General features: G+C 31.0%; 1 protein-coding gene across 2 annotated transcripts; it reads left to right on the forward strand.

Moving 5' to 3' along the window:
- The first annotated feature begins 1,545 nt into the window (after window positions 1-1,545).
- LOC120146358 (DNA topoisomerase 6 subunit B-like) lies at window positions 1,546-3,531 on the forward strand. Of its 2 annotated transcripts, none has more exons than XM_039159949.1 (5): window positions 1,546-1,948; window positions 2,282-2,866; window positions 2,992-3,077; window positions 3,178-3,343; window positions 3,429-3,531. In XM_039159949.1, exons 2-5 carry the CDS (start codon window positions 2,810-2,812, stop codon window positions 3,516-3,518), a joined length of 399 nt encoding a protein of 132 aa, XP_039015880.1. In that variant the 5' UTR covers window positions 1,546-1,948; window positions 2,282-2,809; the 3' UTR covers window positions 3,519-3,531. The 2 variants fall into 2 exon arrangements, with proteins under 2 accessions (XP_039015880.1, XP_039015886.1); XM_039159955.1 differs by having other exon boundaries at window positions 2,282-2,399.
- Window positions 3,532-11,500: the final 7,969 nt, after the last annotated feature.

Consider the following 11,500-nt stretch of genomic DNA (forward strand, 5'->3'; position numbering starts at 1 on the left):
CCTAAAATGATAACATTTTGTAATATGAAACATTTGAATGATTCAAAAAAAAAATATGTGAGTGTCCGCGTACGTGTGAGAGATAAAATCAAAACGAAAATCAGAACAATAAAACGTTGAAGATGACCATATCATATTTGCAATAAAAGGTTTGACAGGTAACAAAATGTTATTGGGCCTTTAAAACCCAGTAGCTTTTACAGAATTTAACAGCAACAAATAAAAAGGCAATATACTAATACCAACCACTTCTCCAATACACAATTGGGTTCACAGCTGTGATTTAGAAAACGAGATGCATTTCCTTTGAAAGTTGCATCGATTGTGAAATTTTTTCGAATTTCACACATGTAAAAATTCTTCACCCCTTTGTATTTCATGTCCCAGAGCCTCTTTTCACACTGAGCATCATCAATAACTGCAAAGGAAGATAGTTATTTAACCAGAATTCAGCTCTTATATAAAATAAAATGAAAGATAAAACTTTTGACGTAGGTATGCAATTAAAAGCTTGATTATATTCAATGTATAGATGAATCATAGTATAATCAGGGAATTGATGCGAGAAAGGCTCACTGTTTCTTGGTATAACGTGAAACACTCGGTAATAAACGACACATTACTAGTTCTTTTTATCAAATTGATTTCACACATGCCTATACCTGCACCCAAATTGATTGCACACTGAGCATCATTAATTATATTACTTTATGAACATAGTATATACTTCTTCAACAAACAACCTACAGAATGCAAAACTTTGGAATGAACGATATATAAAAAAAAAAAAGAACTCGAAGAGAAGTATAACATCTCAGAATGAATGATAAAATAAAATAAAATAAACAAAATACAATCAATCAATTCAAATAATAATAATAATAATAATAATAATAAAGTCAATAAGTGAATAAATCAAAATAAAATGAAACAATATGAAATTCAAGTATAAAAACAAACTTGAGACCAGAGTGCAATAAATGATAAATCAGTAGCTAAATCAACATAAACAAAATGTAAGAAGTGACTAAAATAAAATAAAACAGAAATTACAGGTTAATTTTGAAAATGCAATAAATTAAAAGAAATAGAGACCAAAACGTAAATGTGCGCTAAACGTACTAAAACATAATGTACCTATTTTAAGACCCTTGCAATTACTTAACAAAGGAAGAAAGGGAAATTAGCATAAACAAATCCTTCACATTCAACTTAAATTTAAAATGGCCCAAACCAGTTTCCAAAATACAACAAATAATAAAATAGGAGAAACATTAACATGAATAAAATGCAAAATATTGATAAAAATGTAATAAATAATAAAAATAGTATCTAATCAAATCAAAATGGCAAAACAATTTTACCAAAATTAAATAAAAGTAAAACAGTGAGCCAAAAGTCGAAATAAATAAAAATGATATGAATTAGGGATCCAAAATGTAAATAAAAGGCAATTACTGAGGGACTTAGATGAAATTAGACCCTAATTCCTTAATAAAACCTAAAACTAAGATATGACTTGAACTAAATCCCCTCAGTCGCACCATTTTCTTCTACTCTTTCTCCCCTTTCTTTCTTTGCTCCCGAGAGCAAAATACTCAGCCCTGCCAAACAACGCCGGCCACCGTACTGGTGGCAATCTCTTTAGTGGTCGGCTCTCCTTCCGACCGGCGCCATTCACAGTGAACAGACCCACAAGAAGCCTCAAACCGGACGACGTCTCCTCCTAACTGAAAACCAAAAGCTACCGATTTCTGGCCGTAAATCGGCCTCTCTACGAGCCTCGACCACCAGCAATGGTGGTCGGTTGAATCTAAACGAAACTCTAGGCGAACTAAACCTCCCCTCCTTCTCTTCTAAAGCCCGAACTCGAGAGCCACACCGACCATTCGATTCTAAACCCGACGATGGCGACATCCTTATTCCGGCGACGTCACCACTATCAAAGGTAACGACCGAAATCCTCACTCTCTCCCTGCTACGTTTTTATTTCTTTTTTTTTTACTCTATATTGAAATATATGCCAAAATAAATAGAGAAGAAGAGATTAAAATACCTAAAAAGGAAAGAAGCTTTTTCGATTCTTTGTTTGATTCTCCAAAAAAAAAATCCTTTGTTACATTGTTTTTTTGTTCTTCCCTCTCTGTTTCGAATGCTTCTCTCTTTTTTTCTCTTTTTTTTTTTGTTCGAATGGTTCTCTCCCCTTTTGTTACATTGCTTTTTGGGTTGGTTATATACCTATTACAGACTGAAATAAAATAAAAAAAATTCTGATTGGCAGTTGAAGGTGCCGTGATTTGTGAAGATAGTGGCCTTGCTGCTGCAGCAGGGTATGGCGTTGGTAGGCATGGGTGGGGAGCTGGCAGGGATGGTGTATGCAGGGCATAGGACAAAAATTGGTGATTACCTTCTATATTCATCGTCAGAGTATATTCTAAATAATTTAGAATCATTATTAAACAGCATGTCAGATTCATAATTAATTCATACAAGTATGTTAATCATTTAGCATTTGAATCATTTCGCTATTAATCATTCTAAAATAAATAAACAGTTCTTATGTCTTTCATTAAGATTCCTATATAGTGGGGTTCCTAGAAAGCAGGATGATAAAGTAATAGCATGAGCTTGCTGTTCTAGTGTGATTGGGGCACCTTGAGCTTGCATTGTGTAACTTCCTAGTAGGCAACTGACTTGAAAAACCTCTTCCGTCTCTGTTAGACATCGTGATTGTTTTGCTCACTCTATAGGAGATACGGGTCCTGATTTTAGTCCCAAAATGGCTGTTAAATCTATGACTGATCAGTAGATGGTTCGCATTCAACAGTTATTTTATCAGGCTAAATTTGACGACCCCGGTGGTGATGTAAGCTACATTTGTTTGATTGTTCAATTTTCTGTCAATAATACAAATAGTGCCTTGCTATTTTATTTATTACTGCAACTTGCATTTCAAAACACTTTCCCTGTTAACTTCAATGCTCTTTTCAGTGTCTAAGCCATGCAGATGAATACAATCTTCGCTCAGGAATTATAAAGGAACTACACCCTGCTATGGTTGTAACTTATTCTGGCAGGTTTGTCCCAACGGGCTGACTTAGATCAATAATACACCTTGCTAAGATAATGGCGGATAAGTTCATTGCTAAATGATTGATTTTATATAATTTTATACAGTGCTCAAGTTTTTGAGCGACACCTATTCATTGTGGAAGCTGGTGTTGGTTTGGGTGGAAAAAATGTCGAACAGGCTAGTGCATGCTCTTCCGAGAATTTAGTCAGTAATGCAAAGTCTCCTGCCAATTGTTTTGCAAAGTACAAGAACATTGTTGGCCTTGATGATGTGAGTTGCGTTTTATCTCTCTTTTGCTTTTGGAAATATATTTTTCATTCTGTCGTTATTTTAATATACATGAAATTGCAATTAGGTGAACGGTGTAAAGGATTCTTTCTGTCTTAGCATCTTCCTCGGTGGGATCCGTAACGTGAAAAATCTGAATTTTAGTATTAGAATTTGATTTCATTTAATTAGAGAAAACACAATCGTAAGAACAACTTATGTATTATTTGTAAAATTTATTTAGATTGATTGAAATTCTCAAATGGTTTAATTGTATTACTCTATATTCATTTAATTATATTACTTCATGAGTATAGTATATACTTCTTCAACAAACAACCTTTAGAATGCAAAACTTTGGAATGAACGATAAAAAATTACTCGAAGAGAAGTATAACATTTCAAATAAAAGCAGACCAGTAATTGGAATCATTGACTCGGGTGTAAACGCCAATCACGAATCGTTTCACGATGAAAATATTTCTGATATAATCCCTGACGACAAATGGAGAGGTTGCAAAATAAAAGTTACTTATAAGACGTAAAATCTTTTACTTTTTTATTTAAACATAATTCATATATTTTTGTTAACTATAAAGAATTTTAAATAGTTTATTTCATCAGTTAATTAGGACTAAAACCAAAATCCTATTATGATTGAATGCAGAAAATTGGTGGCCTTGAGGGATTTTATCATTTCCAGTTCTGCTGAAGATCTAGATCGTCGTGGGACTAAATGTTCTTAAGTTGTTGCCGACTACCGTGTGGAATTATAATTTCTTAAAGATTTTGATGGAATTCCAAATAACTCGATCTCAGGTGCAAATCCAAACGCAATAATTGCTTCCTACAAGATACATAGTAGTGAAGTGGAGGTAGAAGATGAAGTACACAAACAAACAACAAAAGGAAATATCCTTGAAGCAATCGAACAAGCAATCAGTGATAAGGTGGATGTGATATCTATTTCTCTAGCAAAACGAATGACTAAAGAAGAGTCTTATCTTGAAGACATGATCAATCTTGGAGCCTTCATAGCAATTGAAGAAAATATTGCGGTTTGCACATCAGGGAATTATGGTGATGAAAATCCAATAGCTACTTTAGCACCTTGGGCCATTACAGTTGGGTTTTGGGATTCTGGTGGCCGATTTGTCACACATATTTTGTTTTAAGATGGATCGAGAGTTAAAGTAACATTTATTTATTTTTTTCAATAAAAAGTGTTGATCAAATTTACTAATATTACTTTTATCGATACAAGAATCAGTACATTAATCCCTACAGACAGAGAATTTCATGAAGTTTTTTTGTGTTTCAAGTAAGTTAATTATCGTTTGTCCAATTTTATTAATAAAATTTTAATTGATTAAATTACTGACATGATATACACATCTTTATCTTGTAGTTGTTATCAAGAAGAACGAAGAACACTTACGGATATGGATACACAAATAATTGTTTGTAAACGCGCAAAATGTTCACTGACCAAAAGTTTAAGATGAAAGATATTAGAAAATTTGTTTGTTGAAGTAAAACTTGATAAAAATATCAAATATCAGTTTGGATTGCAAAATCTTTATATGGAACTATCAGAAGTCGCAAAACTTGTAGGTTACATTGTTAGTGAGAGATATTTTTCAAAAGAGAAATAAATTATATTTTACAAATTAAATATTTAAATTTTATAATATTTTTCAGAAAATCAAAAAAGACACTCATCATAAATTTTTTTGAAGAGTAGTTATGAAGAAAACGAAAATATTTGTACAATAAGTACTCATCCGCGAGATGTCCTACTCACATTCATCTAGAAAATTCCTTACTCCCCTATAACAGCTATCCAGCTGGCACAAGCTAGCAAGTACTCACCCCAACAAATTCTTAACAACTCACAGTTTACTCACGCCACTTACATGCATTTATAATACTTCATACTATAATATTATAATATCAACGTGCCGCACTATTATAATATCAACATGTATTAGTCTCTGTATATGTCGTTGAGTTAAAAAAGGATAAAAGATAGCATTAACAGTCTTTCCTAAAAATATTCTCCTTATTTCTTGCTAAACTGTTAAAAGTTTATCAATTCCATTTCGCCCATATGAAATAAACAGATGCACTCCACGTTAATTTTGTTATCTATAAATCGATTGATGATGAATCCTTATGATGGGTATATTATCAAGGTAGATAGTTATGATTATAATATTTTTTTACGTTTTGGATCTGTAAATATAATTTACTTGTTTATACTTAACGGTTATAACTCAATTTTTAAAATTTTACGGCATTTTTTTATAGTATTAATGATTTATTTTAATTTTAATCTTGCAATAGCATGATATTTGTGCCCCTGAAGAAAATATCACATGTGCAAACAAATTTGGTCCAATCGATATGTATGGTGTTATTGCATAAGAAATGGTACCTCAATTTCTACTCCAATAGTGGTAGGAATGGTATCATACATTCAGACAATTCATCCTTCTTGGAATCCTACAAGAATCAAGTCTGCAATTATGACTACAAGTAAGTGTTAAATTAAATTATGAATAAAATATTTACTTTTCAAAATATATTATTTTAAAATTTCCAATTTTTAGTATATCATTTTGGTATCGATACTCATCCAGTTTTGATACTACTTAGAACAATAGTATTGATATTCTTATGATCTATATTGATATCATTATTATTTTTTCTATTGACTATTTCTTTAATTCGAATGACTCAATTGATATGCATGTAAATATAAGTTTATGTTAAATATGCAAATTATTGTGCATATTCATTCTATATATGTTTGTAAATTTATATCTTATGATTTGTGATTTTATTTTATGTGATAATATGATAGCAATACATCTTAAAATAAGGATGAAGGAGATTTGATGTGACTAGGAACTGGACGAATAAACTCGTTGAAAGCCATTGAGCTCGGTTTAGTTTATGACATAAGCCGGAATGAATTCAGAATATATATTCTAAACTGACCAACAGAAATAATGACGTTATCAAGAATTGGTGGACTAGATCCAGGGGAACAAATAGCTGGAAACAATCTAAACTTACCGAGTTTCAGTGTGATCTTAGCAAACAATACTTCTTACACGTTTGATATAGTGGTTACGAATGTTGGTCCTAAGAATGAATGTACCTACAAAACTGCTATTGAGCGAGGGAGTATATGCCCTTCACATGTTGAGATTTTTGTTGGGCCTTCTATGCTAGAATTTAACGACATCGAAGACAAACAACATTTCAAATTAACGATAAAGAGCTCGATTATAGAAAGCAAATGGTAGCGAATGCAAGGTTAGTATGGACTGAACAATAAAATAATGAGTCATACACCGTCTACTGTCTCATTTTCATGAGAGGTCCAACTTTCAGTTAGTATGATTATACTTGAATTAGAATTTTGATTATTTGTTAACATTTTATCCTCATCCAAATTAATATTCTTTCTTTTATTTAATACACGAATAGTACTCGGGGTAGACTTGTATAAGAAACAAGTGGAGGTGTTTGAACAAGTTCAAAAACATTCAACAGTACAAAAACATCAAAGGAAATGAAAAAGGAGATTTTTTAATAGAGTATATTAGAGTAAGTAGTTTCACTTTTTATGACTTCATTCTTTGCAGTATTTACCAATGTTATTAAAACCGGACCGGCCGGTTCGACCGGTTGAACCGTGAACCGGTGGCCTGTCCGGTCCGGTTAACTCCCAAAATCGGATTAGCACAGAACCGGTAAAGAACCGGCTGAAAATCGACAAAATCGGTTTGAACCGCCGGTTCACTTTTTTTCTTTAAAAAAAATTAAACCAAACAACGTCGTTTGTTCAATGAGCCGAGTCAAATTCGAGTATTGCTGAGCTCGACTCGAACTCGAAAACTTTAAAAGTAAGCTCAACTCGACTCAAAAACTCACGAGCTAAAAAGTATCAACTCGAAATATAATATTAAAACTTGAAATCAAAAAGGCTCGAACTCAAAAAAAATTTAGAAGTTCGATTGAAGCCTAAAATTTGAGCTCAATTGAAGCCTAAAATTTGAGCTCAATTGAAGCGAAAGAATAGTTCACTTTGTGCTCACCAAAAGGATCCATGATTTTGAATGTCAAATTACCTCTATTATTTATAGAAGTAAGTTGGGATGCTCTTCTATATTTCTTAGCCATGTGGATTGTTTTGTTCTCATATTTTTACTCTTTAAACTTTTGGGATACTCTTCTATGTTTCTTAGCCATGTGGGATTATTTTTTTTAAAACAATTAAACCAAATGACATCATTTGTTATGATTTTTTTAAACCCCAATTTTATTTTTTTGATTTTAGTTATATAATTATATTTATTATTTAATATGTTTTACCTTAAATATTATGTTGTAGTTGATTTGAATCATTTTGTTTCACTTGATTTTATGGTTTTTCATTTATACATGTTATGACTTGTGATATTTTTATACCTTTTAATATTGTAAACTTAAAAAAATTGTTACATATATATTAATATTGCTTTGAATATTATGTAAAATTAAAAAAAAATATTCTTTAATATAAAATCCGGGTCAATCGCGGTTGAACCCGGTTGAACCAGTGAACCAGTACCTTCACCGGTTCAATGTCCGGTCCGGTTTTGAAAACATTGGTATTTACGGTATATCTAAATTCAGTTCTACTTTTTACTCTCTTGAAGCTTCTTTTTATAAAATTCTTAGCGGTATGATTGTCAACTCATAGTTACGAAAAACAATCTTGCATTTAAACATCCCTGAAAAGTTCTATTATAGTAAGCATGTGCTTATTTGTCATCAAAGATCTCTATTTTTCTAATTGCAGCATCAATCTTTGGCGTGTATATTTTCTGGTAGCAGAAGAATACTATCAACCAAAGATGTATGAATCATTTATTAAATTGGCACGAAGTTTTAGAAGTCATTTGAAAGGAGATTTATTTATTGTGTTTGGGCTGCAAATTAATTATAGTTATGAAATTAGTTAAAAATCTTATCATAAGACAATTTACTTGTACTTACGAATCATGCATAGACATCTTATACACTAGCTAGTTAAACTGTTTGTTTTGGATAACATAGACCATTACATATGATAACCAGCTCAACTAGCTAGTGTATTAGCATGTCTATGCATGATTCGTAAGTACAAGTGAAATTGTCTCATGATAAGATTTTTAACAAATTTCATAATTATAATTAATTTACAGCACAAACACAATAAATAAATCCCATTTCAAAAGACTTCTAAAACTTCATGTCAATTCAATAAATGATTCATACATCTTTGGTTGATAGTATTCTTCTGCTACCAGAAAATATACAAGCGAGAGATTGATGCTGCAATTAGAAAAATAGAGATCTTTGATGACAAATAAACTATTGCTTAATATAACAAAACTTTTCAGGAATGTTTAGATGTAATATTATTTTCATACCTATGAGTTGACAATCATATCGCTAAGAATTTTATAAAAAGAAGTTGTAAGAGAGTAAAAAAAATAGAACTGAATTTAGATATACCGCAAAGAATTAAGTCATAAAAAAGTGAAACTACCTTTTCTAATATACTCTATTACAAAATCTCCCTTTTTCGTTTCCTTTGATGTTCTTGGACTATTGGATGTTTTTGGACTTGTTCAAACGTCTCTATTTGTTTCTTATACAAGTCTACCCCGGTTACTATTCCTGTATTAAATAAAAGGAATAAAATTAATATGGAAGATGATAAAATGTTAACAAATAATCAAAATTCTAATTTAAGTATATAATCATACTAACCGAAAGTTAGATCTCTCATGAGAATGAGACTGTAGATGGTGTGTGGCTCACTATTTTCTTGTTCAGTCCATACCAACCTTGCATTCGCCACAATTTTGCTTCTTATGATGGAGCTCTTTATCATTAATTTGAAATATTATTTGTCATTGAATTCAAGCATAGAACGTTCAACAAAAATCTCAACGTATGAAGGGCATATACTCCATCGCTCAATAGTAGCACTGTAGGTACATTCACTATTAGGACCAACATTTGCAACCACTATGTCAAACGTGTAGGAAGTATTGTTTGCTAAGATCACACTAAAACTCGGTAAGTTTAGATTGTTTCCCCTAAATCCAATCCACCAATTCTTGATAACATCATTATTTCTGTTGGTCGGCTTAGAAGATATCTTTTGAATTCATCCTGGTTTATGTCATAAACTAAACTGGGCTCAATGGCTTGCAACGAGTTTATTCGTATAGCTCCTAGTCCCATCAAATCTCCTTCATACTTATCTTATAAATGTATTGCTATCATAATATCACGTAAAATAAAATCACAAATCATAAGATATAAAATTACAAACGTATATAGATTGAATATGCACAATAATTGCATATTTAACATAAACTTATATTTACACGCATATCTATTGAGCCATTCGAATTAAAGAAATAGCCAATAGGGGAAAATAAGGATATCAATATAGATCCTAGGAATATCGGTACTATTGTTATAAGAAGTATCGAAACTGGATGAGTATCGATACCAAAATGGTATACTAAAATTTGAAAATTTTAAAACAATATCATTTGAATAGTAAATATTTTATTCATAATTTAATTTAACACTTACTTGTAGTTATAATTGCAAACTTGATTCTTGCAGGATTCCAAGAAGGATGAATTGTCTGAATGTATGAGACCATTCTTGCCACCATTGGAGTAGAAATTGAGGTACCATTTCATATGCAATAACCCCATACATATCAATTTGATCACACTTGTTTGCACATAGGATATTTTCTCCTGAGGTACAAATATCAATCTATTGCAAGATCAAAACTAAAATAAATCATGAATACTATAAAATAAAAATAACTTGAAATTTTAAAAATTTGGGTATAATTGTTAAATATAAACAAGAAAATTATATTTACAGATCCAAAACATAAAAAATATTATAGTCATAACTACCTACCTTGAGAATATAACTATCATATGGATTTGGACATCTCCCGAATGTTGTACTTACTGTACAAATGTTCTCATTTTATTCGTAAGTGCTCTTCAAAAAATTTATGATGGGTACCCCTTTTGATTTCTTGAAAAATGTTATAAAACTTAAATATTTATTTGTAAAATATAGTTTATTTATGTTTTGAAAAACATACCTCTCACTTTATTAAATGCTTAAAGATTGAATTATTTTTTCATCAGGGGGAAAGAAGAATCAGTTGAATGAAAATATAAATGAATTATCATTTTATTTAGATCCTCGTACATAGTGATGTGAATCAGTAGTTCATAAGATAATTCATTACAAGTTAATTGTTAGAAATATTTATTTACCTAATGAGAGTAATCAAGTCTCATATACCAGCTGAAAATGCTCTAAATTTGAATTAAAATCCCTGAAGGATATCGTGTTAGAGCGAAACAATGTAAACCAATGCCTGAAGCATGATTGTTAAATTATTTCTGACGGATAAAATTCTAGTAAATGAAAAGTAGGATAAGATGGTCATATAGTGGAGGTGGGTACTCCTCAGAGACCCAAGACCTAACTAATAATACAACTCTAGAAGAGTTTCAGGTACCTAAAAAATGAAATAATGAAGAGATCTCGATAAGTTTATGTCATTATGAGAGAAGAATGGAACCAAAATAAGAAAGTTGTCGACAACAATTTTACAAACAACATTTATATGCAAGCAAATAAATAAGAGGATCTTGAATTGAAATCTATCGTAGATTATATATGTGGAAATAATTGGGAAAAATAGGAAGACATTATCTAAAACATGAACAACTTGTCTGAACACTTAAATGTGCAATGCAAGTAAGGTATAAATGAGTAGTCGTCACATATGCAATACGACTTGAATCGTGAAGAGTTTTACTTTGTTGTTGATGTAATTAGTTTATTACTCTATTAGTTATGGAAAACTTTATAACCCATCAAATGATTTGTGGATCCATATATAATGATATTTATCGCTGAAGGATTTAAATACGATAAGCGTTTAAAAATTCATAGGAAATTTGTACAAATATATTTTTCTAAATATTTAGATGGAATAAATTAATCTAAATGTGTATGATATATTTAAATCGATGAGAGTCCACTTGCTCATATGTCTTG

This window comes from Hibiscus syriacus, unplaced genomic scaffold (genome assembly GCF_006381635.1).
Source record: "Hibiscus syriacus cultivar Baekdansim isolate YM2019G1 unplaced genomic scaffold, ASM638163v2 tig00002511_pilon, whole genome shotgun sequence".
NCBI classification, from domain to species: Eukaryota; Viridiplantae; Streptophyta; class Magnoliopsida; order Malvales; family Malvaceae; genus Hibiscus; species Hibiscus syriacus.